At 42.9% G+C, this 16,430-nt stretch overlaps 1 protein-coding gene across 1 annotated transcript; it reads right to left on the reverse strand.

The window, feature by feature from the left end:
• Window positions 1-390: 390 nt before the first annotated feature.
• Window positions 391-12,333, reverse strand: angptl2b (angiopoietin-like 2b). The gene is made up of 5 exons (XM_078250156.1): window positions 11,857-12,333; window positions 5,228-6,126; window positions 2,709-2,902; window positions 1,295-1,565; window positions 391-939 (listed from the first exon to the last, which is right to left on the reverse strand). Exons 2-5 carry the CDS (start codon window positions 6,105-6,107, stop codon window positions 740-742), a joined length of 1,545 nt encoding a protein of 514 aa, XP_078106282.1. The 5' UTR covers window positions 6,108-6,126; window positions 11,857-12,333; the 3' UTR covers window positions 391-739.
• Window positions 12,334-16,430: the final 4,097 nt, after the last annotated feature.

Raw genomic sequence — 16,430 nt, forward strand, 5'->3', positions numbered from 1 at the left:
TAACTGAATTATTGTAATCTGTGCTTTTAATGTCAAATTAGATTAATACAAACAATATATTCAATTGAGAGCACTGTCAACTAAGCAGGTTTGGGGTTTATCAAAGACAGTGTATTTAAAACAACTCCTGAGCAATGAGCACACGTCTGTACTGAGTCAACAGAATAACAGTGCACAAAGTGCACACATTCTTTGAATTATCAGGAGGTACCACTATATCGGCCTGATGTTTTGAAATTGCACTTCATCTGTCTCTTTGTCATCGGTCTTGCTGTGGTGCCACTCCATTTAAAGGTGCTGTAGGTAGGATTGGGACGATCCAGGACTTAACTTCTCAGTCCCCCCCCCCCCCCCCTTTCAGGTAAAGCCCAAAACGGTCTCCTAAGCCCCTCCCCCCACAAGGGAGAATGAATGCGTGTGCATGAGCAGTGATTGACACGCAGTTAGACACCCCCCACCCCCCGGCCCCGATTGGTGCATCTGAACGGGGAGCTGTGGATTTTTGCAAATCGCACTACAGGCGCTGCCAGAGGAGCCGGATATTTTTCTAAATGATCTGCTTCATGTGGTTCTACTGGAACATGGGGTCAGTTTCAGCAAATATGACAGAAAGTTAGTTTTATAAGTCTTAACTACTGCACCTTTTTTTAAGAAAAAAGATAAAGATTGCATGGATTTTAGGAGACGCAAAGGCTTTTGTTTAGTGAGAGATACAGTACAGTATGTGTTCCTTGGATGTTTAGTGGAAGGTGTTTGGGTTTGGACGGATCATCATGACCACTTTCTTTAGCGAATAGGCTCCTCCTCTGAATTCAGCCCAGTAGACTCCATCTTGGTATCGGCTGCGGTAGTGTCCTCCTCTGTACCAAACGCCATTCAAATTTGAATGGGCACACGAGTTGTACCACCAGCCTCCCTTTTGGTAATGGGCACAGTTGCCTAGAAACATAGAAAAAAAATAAACACAACTGTCAGGCTGCGTGCATAAACATACATTTTCATTGAACACGTATTTTCCACCATAGGTTTTGAAGCTATAGTGCGTAGTTTCTGCCGCCCCCATGAGGAATTCTAAGTAATGACAACAAGACTGTCAGCGCATCCACATGATACAAGCCTTCCATGACCGCCACAACCTTCTGAACATAGTCATATTGAGAAATAAAGGGAGCGTTTTGTGGAGCTGATAGTCATTTGGCAATGGCTTGAATGTAACAGACGTTCATTAATATAAAAAAGATACACACTAAAACTTTAAGCTGCCATGGTTTGTAATACTTTATTTTTTTTTTACCTGTATATGCATCATGGTCTCTGTCCAGTGTTGTGAACTGTTTGCCATTATGCCAGGTGAGGGAGTCTCCAGCGTTGCCATGGTAACGGCCCACCCTTAGCTTGTAGAAGTCGACCTCAGGCTCCACCCTGAAGCTGGCATACTCTGCAAACACCTTCCTACCAGACCAGTCCTCCAGCGTGACCAGCAGTTTGTAGTTTGCCTGGTTAGTCAGCCAGTAGATGTTCTCCAGACCCAGCCAGTACTCGCCATCAATATTGCCAAAACCTTGCTGTGAAGGGCAGTGATAAGAAAAACACTATTAGTACGATTAGGAAATCCTTTCTTGTTTAATTATTATTTTTTGGGCCTTTCCACCTTTAATCGATAGGACAGCTAGGTGAGAAAGGGGAGAGAGACATGCAGGAAATCGTGACAGGTCAGACTCGAACCCTGCACCTCTGCGTCGAGGCATAAGCCTCGAAGTATATGTGCGCCTGCTCTACCCACTGATCCAACCCGGCCACTAGGAAATCCTTTCTGAATGCTGTTTGAAAAGCTTTGAACAGTTAGTTTGGATGTCTGGGGAATGATTCAGTGTCATTGCAGATGTTCTGGAGGTAATTATGAGTTTACCTCTTCTATGGGGTTGTTTATCGTCAAGGAACATTATTATAAATGGACCCTCTGAGTCAAGTTTATAGCTAGCATCGGCTGTCCAGATTTCCACTATTATTTTGTTATTGTAAGCACAGCAGGAACAAGTGTATATAGTATGAAATCCAACATACTGGATGCTGTGTCACTGCTTTGTTCTGGCTCTGGTCATACTGTAAGATGGTTTGTGGTATGCCCGACCCTGCACATGATTTGAATCATGGAAACACCCCTTCTGATGAGTGTACATGCAATTTCAGATCTCATGCGGTTTAAATGTTTTCATAAAAGTCTTGGAAAGATCTCCATTGTTGCCTTTAACTGAGATTTAATCAGGACCCTTGTGAATCTCTGGCCAACAAACCAACGTTAACCAGTGAACTGTTCCTCCCTGCGTGAGGGGTTTCCCTTTGAAAAGAAAAAAGAAAATGAGTTCCCCTGAACAAAAAATAACTCCACAGACCTGTTTATCAGGTAACTTGTGATGCAATATTCAGAAAATATGTTTTTTTTTTTTTAATGTGACATTCAAGTCCAATATTCCCACATTTTAATTTTACTGTGAACTCATTCACAAAGACCAACTGATGTTGCTGGAATTAATGAGTCATGTGGCATGTGGCAGTGGCTGAGGCTGTTACTTCATCAGACACTTTGAGAGCTCAACAATTACCTATTCATTACTGGTTCACATCTGGTTAGTGGCAAAACAACCTACATATGCCACCAGCTTTAGTCCAAACTATGAGGTCCTTGATTTGGTGTGAAGTTGCCGCACCTTGTATGTCTCCCAGTTCCTGAAAAAGTTAACGGAGCCGTCCACCCTCCTCTGGATCACGGTCCAGCCACCTGGGTCATGTCTCTGGTCACACCACACCTGCATAAGCCGGTTGGCATTCTCTGGCTTCACCAGGTACATGCCGCTGGCAGCGTGGCCATCTTCCAGAGCCTGCAGACAATCCTTAAATGGCCCTAAACAAAATGGCGACAACAAGATATATATATATATATATATATATATATATTTTACTTGCTATATATATTTTACTTGCTATATATATATATATATATATATATATATATATATAGTATATATATATATGTATATATATATATATATATATAGCAAGTAAAATCCAGTCAGGTACCACAGTAGCTCAAACGTTAAGAAAGGGAAATGGAGAAAAAAGCCGTAGTGACACAAAGAGTTTTTATACTTTGCCATAGGGAATCCCATCTTTCAGCAGAGGCTCTCATTTTAACAGCAGAATTGATTTTGGCTGCTCCTCTCACAAGGGAAATGGCTGCTGGCTGTGCAGCCAAAAGAAACACTGGCATGAGGGCAAAGGGAATCCTGACTACTGAATGATGAAATGCTAGCAAACACTTTCGATCATCTGGGATACTATACTGTGCAGGATTATTATTGTTATTTGACTTCCTTTCACTTTGCTTTTTCTACTTTATAATATACAGACGCATCATTTCTGCTGAAGACATGACATATTAAGGCCTCACGTCATGTTTTGAAGTGAGGATTTCCGGGACTAAATTAATTTATGGACTGCTTGTAAATCCTTCTCTTAGCTGCACTTCTCTGCCAGCAAGTCTGCTGAAGCTTTTTTCCCAATATTACAACAGTCGTGTAAAGTAACAGGACAGCATCTACAACATGTTATGAAGATGCATTTCATGTTTACAGGTGGGTAGAAACCCCCCCCCCCCCCCGAATTAAAGAAAAGTAATGTTGGCAATCATTAGGCCTATGCAGCATCAGCCCTGTGCTCTTTTGCAGAAATATAATTCATGCTACAAATGTTTTGAAGATTTTGTGCAAGGTCAATATTGTTTTATTGGATTTTATGGTGCAAATCTGTGAAACCTAATTAGCCTTTGTGATTTTACCTCAAAATTCCTAACCCAGTAGATAATGGAAAAACACTAATGGGGCAACTGGCTCCCCAGCTTCAATTGCTTGTGAAAGTGTTTAAGTTCTCAAGATTTCACACTTGTGTGGTTTGCCAACTGGCCCGGATTTCACAGAGTTTAAATGCAACGGAAAACAATTGAAAAGAGAATACGGGGTCACACAAAGGGGTAGAGGTGAGGGAAGGGGCGAAGAGATATAAAGAAAGAGAGGAGGTGTATGAAAGAAGAAACAAAGCACTTCATTTATAATATGTCATGAGGTCCTGCTCAGTTGAGACGCCAAGTATAGGAACCGTAAAAGTGTTCACATAATAATAGCCAGAAGTTTGTCTCTCAGTAACAAGGTTGTTTTTGGTTTTATAAAATCTCTGTGGATGATATCTGTGTCTCAGCTCACTCTGCCATCCATTTACTCTCAGGAATGTCTGTTGAGCAGATACAAGCCAGAGAGCTGCCCTGCCCTGCCCTGCTCTGTTCTGCCTGATAAAGTCTGCTGCTTTGGTGGAACATATGAGTGATTCTTGCCTGCTGCAAGTGGAACAAATGACATCACTGACTCTCGGTATCTCATTCTGTTCGTACTTTACCCACCCCCCTTTTTATTTTTTTAACTTCAGACTCCATCCCTCCAACTCTCTGTTGCTCTTTCATGTCTCTCTCTTCCTTCCTCTTTCCTGCATTGTGTGAAGCTCTCTGTTTGTGTTAAGGGTTTATGTAACTTTTTGGGGTGTTAGTTGCATGGCTATGGGCAGGAAAATACTTGCCTCCTTTTAAACATTCCATACAAAGTCTACTGTTCACATGCAGCCTAGTGAAAATGGCAAGCAGTAGCACAAAATGTCAATGGAAAAAGGCTTTGGTTTGTTCTTGTTTCCACCATTTTCAAACTGAAGTCTCCTAATGAAAGGGTATGGCAACATAATTTTCACTGCAATTGATACCACAAAACACCCTTCACATCAATTTTAAAGCTTCATCATCAATCTAACATTTGTTCAAGAATCTAATGGACTTGAATCCAGCTGTCCATTTAGGCACATGTATTTATCCTGCTAATATGTTTTGTGTTTTTGTGTGGGTTGAATCACAGCAATTAGATATGCATCTCAAAAGGCTGTAGACAACAGCATTCTGTTCTCACTGAGAGCCCTTTGCTCTTTGAAAGTGTGGGACGTATTTAAATTGGCTTTGACTGGAAGAATGGGTACTTGGTGTTGTCTTGTTATTAAGAGGTTCACAGGGTAGTTAGCTCAGAAACAATCCTTTGTTTGTGATGGCAACTGGTGTGTTTGGTAGGAATGCATCAAAAATAGGCCGTAGAAATGAAGTGTCTATATTTAAATGTTCATATTGGACTGTTAGACTCACCAGAGGGCTTGTCGGTGGTCGAGGGGCTGTGTGTGCCAGTGGGCATCGTTGGAAGAAGAGGCGGTAGAGATTTTTGGTCACTCTGGATCTCATTGCTGATCGGCTTGGTAATTCGTGGAAGGACGGGTGGCTGGTAAGGCTTGTTGAGAGGTGGTGATGGTGGAGGTGGCTGAGGCCGTGGCTGGGGGACGGGCACGTGACGAGGGGGAGGGCGACTCTGGCAATGCTCCTCCAACAGGGCAATAAGAGTTGATTGGTTAGTGGCCAAAGAAGCCAAGTGCTGGTACTTGTGCTCAAGATCTTTGTATCGACTGGTGAGCTGTTGCATCTCGGAAGTTTGGTTCAGGATCTTGTTCTCCATCTGAGCCAATTCGAGGGCATTGTCTCTCTTCCTGATGATCTCATGGAGCAGCTGCATGTACAACTGAGTGACTCTGGAGTTCATGTTTCGGCTCTCCTTCCTCAGAAGCTTGACCTCATTGACAATACCCCCGTCCACCTCTACCAGTTGCTGCAGGGTCTCGATCTGCCTCTTCTGTTTCTGTAGCTCCACGTTCAGCAGTTCTAACTCCTGTTTGTTGACCCGATTCTCCAGCATGGCCTCCGGCTCCTTGGAGTTGACACAGATGGCTCCGGTTACTTTTTGTTGAGGCACAATGAAAGTGTAGGAGCACTTGTCCTGCTGCTGGTCAGCTGGCGCACGCTTGCTTCTTCCAGCATAGAGAAACTCTCTCTCTAAATCATCCTCACTACTCTGCAATTCTTGGGTCCTGTCCCTGCCATGGCTGCTGTCCGACAGACTCTGCTGACTCTGCTGGGCACCACAGGCTAGTCCATAAACAAGAAGGAGCCCCAGCAGGACCATTGAAGGGGGCTCCATGTGTCCAACTCACCAAAACCTGAGGAAAATGGGGAAGAAAATGGAGAACATGATTGTATTGTAGTAAAAAAAAAAAAAACAGCCCTAACTGACTCACTTTTCAGACATGAAAATCACTCACCTTTCGGCGAAATTCGCCGTATTGAAACCAAAATAGGTGACCTACGTGAATCGTGTAGATTCAATGAGAAAATGTTTAAGGTGGGGGGGGGAGGTTAAGTACTCTGGCGTATGACTATTTTAGAAAAATAAATAAATTAAAAAGTCCACATGGGATTTGTTTTGATGCGCTGGATTTAACCAATCATCGAACTTCCACCTACCAATGAATCGAGGCCTAGCCAATCAGATGCAAAGTAGGGCGGCCAAAATGTGAGTGTGCTGTGCCGGTGTGGTCTCCGTGGTAACGCGGCTAAAAAAATGGAGGCAAAGTTTGTCAAACTTGGAGCATGTAGACACAGGCAGCTTTAGTTGAGAAAGTAGTTAAAACAAATGACGCTGGGCATGAATAGAGGACAAGAGGAAAAGGGTGGAGACGGGAAGCCGTTTAGCACTTAGTGCCTCAAACTGAGGGAGCCGGGTGTTTGCTTCTGTAGCTCATGTTCAAGGAAGACTGTACGGCAGCAGCAGTAAGACAGTTCTTGCTAGTCCCAAAGCTTTGGTCCATGCACTCTGTAATACGAGTACGTTACCGGCAACGACCGCTACCGTTGCGACTGCTTTACTGACCGACCGTGATACAAACAATACGAGTGTGCACGTTCATAGCGGAACACGATTTGTCATTAACAATGGCCACTGTGTAAAAGCTATCTGAAGCCCAAACTGCCTTGACAAAGCTGTCTGTTTGGAATCAGCATGGCAGGTATTTACGTCCCAGAGTTCTAGCTATATTAAAAGATTAACAATGCGACGTTTTTAATAAATGTAAATAAAGCAGCTAATATCAACATGGACAAAATCATGAATGTACTAATTCGCTTTTTTGATGATGAGTTTAGTTTTCACAATGATTCATTTTAGGATTATGATATTATTGCAATATGTAAATCCACATTGACTCTTTATTTAACATATGGTTGGAAGAAGTAAAAATTGATCCAAAACTTTTTAGTTTTTAACAATTATGAGTTTTATTATTGTGTAATGTCAGAAGGACTTTAACTGTTTTGCCAGTCAAATTAACTGTAATGAGTGCATATTGAAATATTACACTGTTGGTTGGCAAAAAATGCATCTCAAAATGGATCAGATTGATGCTTTAAAATATGGAATATTTAAAATGTTCTTCCGGGGCAGCATGCCCCCGGACCCCCCTAGAGGGGTAATATCCTTCTCACCTTTTTCACCCCTGACCCACTTTCATGCCTGACTTTTGTAGTTGGTAAGCAGCAGACTGTATGAGCATACCTATTCTGAAACTGTTCCCTTACTATTAGAACTGAAACCCCTCAGAATTTGACATCAATGGAGTCCCTCACAGCTAGCTGATTAAGACCAGAAGAAGGCTGCCCATCAAGTTACACTGGTCCTATCCTCCATTACTTGCCATGAGCAGACAGGCACAGAAGCGCTGTGCATTCAGATCTCACCCTAGACAGGGCTGGAGGTCATTACAGCTCCCAAAAATATGGGCTACCGAAAAAGATTAGATCTGAAAGAAAATTGCTCACTTGCCCCGCTGAGCGCCCCAGTGGCTGCCGTGACTTTCCATGACAGGAAACGCATTATATTCATGTGTAATATATAAATCAGGAATTGCATGGTTGCTACACTGTAGGTATCACGACTGGCATGAGCACACGCTGCCGTTTTCCCTATGGCTTTTAAAGTGTAATTCATTGAATAGGCCTACATCGGGCCTTGATCCTGGTTTGTTAAAATCAGCTTTCAGCTAACAAAAGTATGCAGTACATGCTGTTTTAAATGTACAAATCCCCTCGCTGCCCCTGAGAAAAATATTTATTTTTTCTAATGATCTCTTTAGGCAGTTACATTGCTGTTAGGCGAATGTGTTTAGCTTAGTTTGCTATGCTGGCGCAAGTTCTCTCTGGGCGACTGCCACTGCTTGTCCTTGACACACGCAAACACTCCTATCTGCTCCCCTCTGCAGGCCCGGACATCTTTGCTTATGGAAAATTTGAGACACTAGCAGATGATGCTATTCATGGAACTGTTTTAAATATTGATCGTGTTGCATCAGTCCTGTCCATAGCCTTTACCAAAAGAGGGATAAAAGCTGCGCTCAGACACTGAAAGGCAATTAATCCTAATTTATGCATCTACTTACACACTACATAATGTTATCCTTATCTGTCTCAGTATTCATTTCTGATTCATTTCTGAGATACTATATCCCTGTCTAGATTACAGTCGCTCTTAAATGTTGTCTTTCATAACCGGACCTTGTGGCAAAAACCATTCCTCAAGACTATGGGAATGGGATACTTAGGCTTAACTGTTAACCCCAGAATTCAAAGTGTCGACATTTTTATTAGAAAAATAAGTGCAGGCAGGTTTTGGAGATGATGTGGCGTTATTAGGGGATGCCAATGAGCGCCGAGGAGAATGTAGCTCCTGTGTAAGGATAACAAGGCCTTGAACTCCTGGGGCACCTTAATTGAAAGCTGCTGCATATTGGATTACAGAGGGGTCCAGTGTAACACCTCCCCAGAGTCAGAAGGGGCCTGTCTAATCAGAAAGCATTATAGAGAGGGCTATATTGGCTTGGCTTTGAAGATCTGCGTCAGGATTGCCAGTCTTACCAGTAAGTCCTCACCCATTTGTTATAGCCTATCTCGGTGTGAAAGATAATCTAGCATACAATAGTCAGCACAAACATGGGAAGAGAGCAGAACTGTTTTTGTCTTGTTAATCCGGGCGTGCTGCCAGCACATTAGGTTGGAAACATGGAGAAGAGAAATGCAGCGCTCTCCACGAACATGACCTTTGGCACATTCGACCCTTCTGGTTTTATCTGTCTAGAGGAGAGTGTGTAAACACTTTTCCCTGCCGTGAAAAACTTTATTTATTTATTTTATTTTGTTTGCACACTGTACTCTTATTTAGCCTCTCGGTCTTTCCGATATTATAGTTTACCTGCCTAGAAAATAATCCCTTTCAGTAAAGCGGAATGTACGCTTTGATTCTCCCATGAATTTTATAAAAAAAAGGTACTTAAAGGTACCTTTGCCACGAAACTGTCTTGTGTCAGCACAGTAGGAGGTCTTTCATTACTAATTCTGGCTGTATGATGTCAACTCAGCGAATGCTGATTGGTTCCGTGTCATGAATCATTTTTCGCAATATGCAAATTATCCATTCGCATTGATAGATGAAGCCCTAAAGACATCACTAAAAATAGCTTACAAGTAAGCCCATACCAAGATAAAAGAGCAGCCCAGAGCCTGTCCCTTGTAATGTGCTGATGACTGTATTTGGCCAGTGGCCTGTGGTTTCTTCCTCTGGAACATGAGCTCTGTCTCTGAGAAATGGCGTGTGATTTGCCCCCACTGCGGAGGAGTCCCAGGTTGGGACGTCGTTAGCCCAGAATCTCCTTCTCTAGGCTTCACTACACTTCAAAGCTGAGGGGAAAATGTTTGCAGCCTGTGATGAAATGTGTTTGTGTGTGACCGAGTGAATGCGGTATGTGTGTGCGTGTCTGCCAGTGTTTTTTTCTTCGATAATGTGCATTTTCAAATAACAACACTTGCTGGGCTCAGTATCCCAGGGACCTGAGAGAGTCCCATCTGCCCCGACAGAGACAGCCTGTTATTAACCCATCCCCAGTCTGCCAGAGGGAACAACAGAAAGCCGCCTCCTCCTTCTTCGCTTTTAACAGCCCCCACAGCTAATCATTGTGCTAACATCAGTTCACTTTAACAGGCTGCTATTGACTGGCAAATAGCTGCAATTATTAACTTGTGTTGAAAAGTGTCATGTACGTCTACTCTGCTCAGGGCTGAATGAGCGAATAATGCAGCGAATAGCCACTCTCTTCATAATTTGATTGGCAGCTTCTCTTGGGGGGGGGGACTTCTTTAGGTCTGCTTCACACCAAAATGTTTTGGTTTTACTGTCGTCAGGTGGTAAGTCTGTGTTTACACGACTCCTCCTTCTGGGTTTTACTCAATGTTAAATCAAGTGTGATAGGCGAGTGCAGCGGGTAGGTCACTGCGTCTCTGACCAGCGCTGCGCTCTAGCCTTTTTGGTCATGCTCAGCACATATTAATTAGAAGGTGGACAGCCTCGCTCAGACTGGCTGATGTCTCTCATTTCAGCGTGAGCATGGCATTCCTCACATTCTTCGTCACCTCATTAGAGTGAGCTGCCATACACCCATGGAGAGTCAATGGTGGTGGCAGACAGAGAGCTCTAGACCCTCGAGGCGCAGGACCAGTACGCCCCTTATCCCCACCGTACCTTTAAGACATACCGTATCTACTGACCCAATTCATTCCCAGTGTCCTACTTTCGGTGAGAATGCCTCGTAGTCACATCATCATCATCCACAGCAGGAGGTCACAACACAACTACACAGCACCTAATTTGTCAGTAGCAGCAAAGAAGCAGACACTTTGCAGGACGGCTTTGTCCTGCAAGCTCAAATTAGCGCCAACTCCGCTGAGAACTGGCAGTTTCCTGCATGACACCCAATATGTGTTGGATCAGAGTCAAATTCAATTTGCTCATGGTAATCTGCACTATTACATTACCTTGAGGGTGACCTCATTCTTTCCTCAAGCATGTAATCCTTGTAAGCGTGTAACATGACATTTTGGACATGATTAACCCCAACTACCTGCTCAGTCTGATGGTATAGGACAGTATTTGTTTTGACTCCATGGCGCAGGAGAGTTTAGGTTTTTGTTCAAATTTAGGTTTCGTTCTTTGTCTCATGCGGCATGGTGCGTTCTTGCCTCCCTCACTTGTGATCTGAGTCAGGCAGGGGGCCTCGGGAATTGTTCCGATAAGTTCCAGCATTCTACCTCAAAGCCCCCTTATCCAAACACTACCCTGGCAACAGAAACAAAGACGGGATTCAACCGCCTGCTTCCCTCTCCTCTTGAGCCCAGGGGAACATCCTGAAGCTGCAGACTGCTTGACATAGGTTATCTTTTTTTCTTTTTTTTTTTTTTATAGAAGTGAATGGTACTATTTAGATTTTGTAAAATAAATCCCTATGTCAGCATGTATCATTCAGCTCCTGCTGCCTGTCATCTTCTACACACTCTTCATTGCCCATGTCTTTATCTGACCCCTTCAGGGTCCTGGGTTTTGACAAGCTGAGTGTTTTTTATCAGTAGTGAAGAAGCACTTAGCCCAGAGAGCCAGCTCTCCAGCATCCCCCTGTGCTGACTTAACCCCCCTCCACCAAGTCCATCAGAGTCATCAGTCCGGTTAGTCATCAGAAAGAAATTACCCTTTGGCGCCAAACGGGAAGTCCGATAACGGATGCTGCACGACATCTGCTGAATTTAAGCTCAAACCAAATCATTATGTAAAGTGCAACAGGTTGGGAGTGAGCATTGCTTCACCATAGTGTTGGAAATGCCACTGGGTTGATAGATTCTGAGCTCACTAACGTCTGTCACATCAAGAAAGGTCATCACGTGCTCTGTGAGTGACAATATATCCATGCAGTGAATTAAAGTAATGTCTGACATAAAGTAATCAAAATGTGCACTGTCCCTGTTACAAAAATAAACCGATAAATATACAAACACGTGAAAGGTTACACAATGCTTACGAGATAACTGCACAGTATTGATGGGGCTCCCTCAGTTGCCTTGCCCTCCTGGCAGAGCTGATTGAAGTTTCTCCCGGTAGAAAGTCATCCCGAGTGTGAAAGCTGTTCCCCTGCGTCCTCCTCTTCCCCCTTTCTGCGCTCTGCCTTTATGGTATGGTTCACTCCTTGTCACCTCAGTCCATTCCAGCCGTGGAGGGTAGTGGTGTTTTAAAGCCTATTATTAAAACACCGTCATTAGCCCAACAGGAGCTTAACTTGCCAGAAAACTCTTCAGCAAATGTTGAGTAGATTGTTCCAAAAAAAATCCTCTTGAAAAAGTTACAGCACTTTTCAAGAAACAACTGGTAACTTCAGTTGGATGGTGGAGGTAGTTTCCTGATAAATGGTGAGAGTCCAGGGCAGGTTGTGTACTGCCTGTGGCCCGTTAGGAGAAGACTGTCACTTTTCTGTGGGCTGAATCCATCACTTCTGCCTCACAGCTCTAAGAGGCTGTCTCTCTCAACTGCACCTCTCTCTCTCTCTCTCTCTCTCTCTCCCTCTCCCTCTCTCCCTCCCCCCTCCTTGGTGCTTTTAAATGATAAAAAAAAAATCCTCTTGCAGTGTTTCAGTAGGCAGACAAATTGAGCTCAGAGCCTCCCCCTCTCCCTTTTAAAAATGAACACATTCTTGTTGAAAGCAACAGCTTTCTTTCACCACCCCTCCTCCCCATGGCACAAAAGAGATCCACAAGCATGCACAACACAACACTAGCCACACACACACACACACACACACACACACACACACACACACACTACTCAAATTTCCAACCCCCTGCCCCCTGGCCGTCTGGTTCAACACCACCACTATTTCTGGCTAGGACTGCATGGTTCTTTTGGTGGTGGGCGGACAGCCGCGTTGTTACACCGATCAGATCCTAATTGGCCGTGAATGATAGCTTGCCCCGAGAGAGATGGGAAGAGGCTGACAGATAGGAAGCAGATCCAGGTGTCTGACCTAGACCAGGTCTGGGTGAGCGACTGCTGTCCCTGGTTTATAGCCTGGGGGGGCGGGAGAGATGTCTGAAACGGGCTAGATCTGCGTACAAGGCAGTACACTTGAACTACATCTTTCTGGGGGACAACTACGTAAAGACTTCAAAAGCAGAGCTGTGCTTACTTGTCCGTGTATGTTGGTAGACAAAAGGATATGAAACACGTTGTCATGTCAGAGTGTAGACAGTCCTGCCAATGCTCTCTAAATTTCTCAAGCAAAGACTTGGCTTTGGATACTGTTGCCTTGGCTGTCGTCTGTTGTTTTTGTGTTGTCTTCCTGTTTTCAATAACATTTGCAAGTTTTTGTCAAGGCCAATAATGTTGTCATTGGGTTTCCTGTTTCAACTAAGATTAATAGTATTTAACAGTTTTCTGTTCAGTGCACATAGAAACTTCACAGTAGTGTTTTCCTAAGAGCACAATTACATAGTGCTTTAGACTTTTCTAGCAGCTACTGAACTTATTTCTTAATCTGGTATTAACTGCTTTGCCAGCTATTGAAATGAAATTGTCTGAACCCGACTTGCAGTAACACCAGATGGGCAACTATGTTTATCAGTTAAGTTTTTCTCAGCCTTGAGCTACTTCAGTGTTTTATTGTAGCTTTGTGTTAAATACAAATTCTCAGTTTGCCTGTGAAGTTTGTTTTACAATGCATAATATGGGTGATTCTCCCCTTTTGGAGTATAGACATTTAATATTTTACAGCTGGTGACTAACTTTTATGTGTCAACTTTAAACTCTGAAAGTGTTGGGATGCGTATAAAATGGGAACGGGAAGGGTAAAAAATACCAATGAATGAGGGGAAAAAAGTTGCATGTCACTCATGTGCCAAAGCTTTAGCTACATTACTTTAATTTAGGTGTTACATACCAAGCAAGTACATGAGTACTAGTACCCTTTTTTAAAGGGCAATTCAAAAAGGATAAATAAAGTTAGAGCACGGTGCACGAGTCAATAGCTGAAGCCTTGCAGTTATCGTATGAATGTATTATTCAAACTTGTTTCCACTATGTGTGCAACTATTTAGGTGCTCCTACTGATTGTATACCGTACAATCAGCGTTTTCCATTGTATTGTTTTTAAATTTCCATTTACCATTCCCTTTAAGCCGATAGATTTAAATATTGGCCTCAGTGCATCTCTGAAATCAGGCTCGTGTACAGTTTGGATTCATGTGTTTTCTATCAAGGAATGTCATAAAACAGTCATTCTTCAGCTATTGGGAAATGTTCCCATGCACTATTGACCAAATGTAGTAAGACTGGAAAAGCTATTTGCAACAGGTAGCATTCAACCTTTCTGAGGTCCGTTGCGGTAACATCCTCGGGGCATAATTTAGTAGCAAGTGGAAGAAAATATTGTAAACTAGCTTAAGTGAAAGCAACAGCTTACTGTTGTTTAAAGATTTCATTTTCTGTAATGAATAACCTCATCAGTGAAATGAGCATAGTCCTTGTGTATATTACACGAAGAGTTATGTAATGGTTTCACATTCATGTATAATTCCCTTATTCAGATCCTGTGTGGCTCAGTATTCAAAGTCAGGCGGCCGTTGATTTATTCCACAATCGATTCAGTCTCTTCCTTAAATGAATATAAATGTTTCCCCCGATGACACAGTGAGAATGTGCAACTGGCTTTATGAGGCAAAGTTCCTGGCAAAAGATACTGGACCAGAAAGAAGTGGACAAAATGATTTCGTAACATCCAAGATTAAGCCAGACCGAAGGACCGGTCACACGTATGACAAGCTAATCCCTTCAAGAGACTTTTTGATCAAAGACAATGTGATTCATCTTTAGCTCTCATGCGTCACATGTTATACTGGCATTATTAAAATAGTTTATACCCATCTTCTCCTCTTTCCTCTCCTAAATGACAACTGCCGCTGACTTTGCGGTTAACTGGTGAATGGCACTTTTACTCAGTGGCTGGGAAGCTGAGCTGCTTTTCAACGTTGAGTGCTTCGAGTGACTCATTGGATCTCTGCCAAAACCACGGTGTTGGTGCAGTGATTAGTTCTCTTTCCATCTCTAATCCTCAGCAGGTGGAGGAACAACGGCTCATAAAACATGTCAGGGGGAAAATTTTAGTCCCATATTGAAATAGTAACCAATCAATGCATTTTAAAGCTGCAAGCACCACATGGGAGAGGATCATGGAAAGTGGCTTCACGTTGGAAATGTTTCACAGATGGGCTTCTATGTTGTTGAATGAATGAGCATGTCGAGGGAGTTCTCTGGTTGCTTACCAGTTCATTTGGGATGAGCAGTAGGAAAGCTTCCGTTATGAGTACAATTTGTGACCAGTTAAATAGAAATGTAGAGTTTAAGCCAGGATAATAGCTTATTATTGGTATAAATTGTCAAGTAAATGTCAGGGTCAATAAAAATGTATATTTGACTAAAGTATAATAATAATAATAATAATAATAATATAATAATAATAATAGTCACATGGAGACAAAAGCTGCTAAATCAGGGAATTGTATAATCCATCTTCCTACAGCGATTTGCATGGGAGTTTAAACAGAATAAGCTCACACAGATATGAGGAAGTGAAGAAAGAGCAGTGAGCCTGCAGCGTGTTTGAATGGCAAACAGCTTCTTTAGATCAGTACAGCTTTTATTATTTGATGTTTCAAATATAAAACAAAATATGAAAAAGGCAGTGTAACCTGCAACTTATGATCTGTCCAGATGTTCATGTTGTTCATGTCGGCCGTGGTTGAGAAAGTACTCCATTGCCCTACTCAAGTTGAAATACTACTGGGTAGAAAACAAATGTAATAGCTTGCAAAGAAAGTAGGAGCACTTCCGAATGACGGATACATACATGTTTTCTTAAAAAATGCGATGGAATGTGCGGGATATTTATGCAATTTTATGTGATGAAATTGCGGCAACTTGCAAAAATTGCAGTTTCATCGCGGGGTTTGCTGCTTTTCGATGATAGTCACGTCGCGTAATTACGTCACTTCATAACGTTCCCATGGCAACAGGGGAAAATGGCTGCGTTTCTACCCTTCATGATAAAAGCCCAACTCAGAGCATTTCGCTAAGAGGAAATTCAAAAACAAATAGCTTACACGATGCCGACACTAGATATCAAACAAAAGCCAGAGACCACATTCTACTCAGTTGCTGTGAGCTGTAAATTCACCACTTCTAAGCAGAAGGCAGAAGATAATGTGATCTCGGAGCCTGACCAGGCGAAGCCTCTCTTCCTCCGGGCAGCTGCCTCCGTCTCACTCAGACTCACCCTGGCTCCAGTTCCGCAGCTGTCTGTACCACGGATGTATAATAAGAATGGCCTGTACCCTGTCGCTGACATTTTCACCAGGCAGACAGGACGACTTATTGTACTCTGGAGAGCAGTGTGAACCATAGACTGTATGTATGTATGTATGTATGTATGTATGTATGTGAACGCGAGGAGTGCTTACTCTGACAAAAAAACAAAAAAAACATGACTGCTTGATTTGGGTCCCAGGCAAACACCGTCTTCCTTTACTTTTCACCCTTTCTCTAACTGGG

The sequence above is a fragment of the Sander vitreus genome, chromosome 5 (genome assembly GCF_031162955.1).
Source record: "Sander vitreus isolate 19-12246 chromosome 5, sanVit1, whole genome shotgun sequence".
NCBI classification, from domain to species: Eukaryota; Metazoa; Chordata; class Actinopteri; order Perciformes; family Percidae; genus Sander; species Sander vitreus.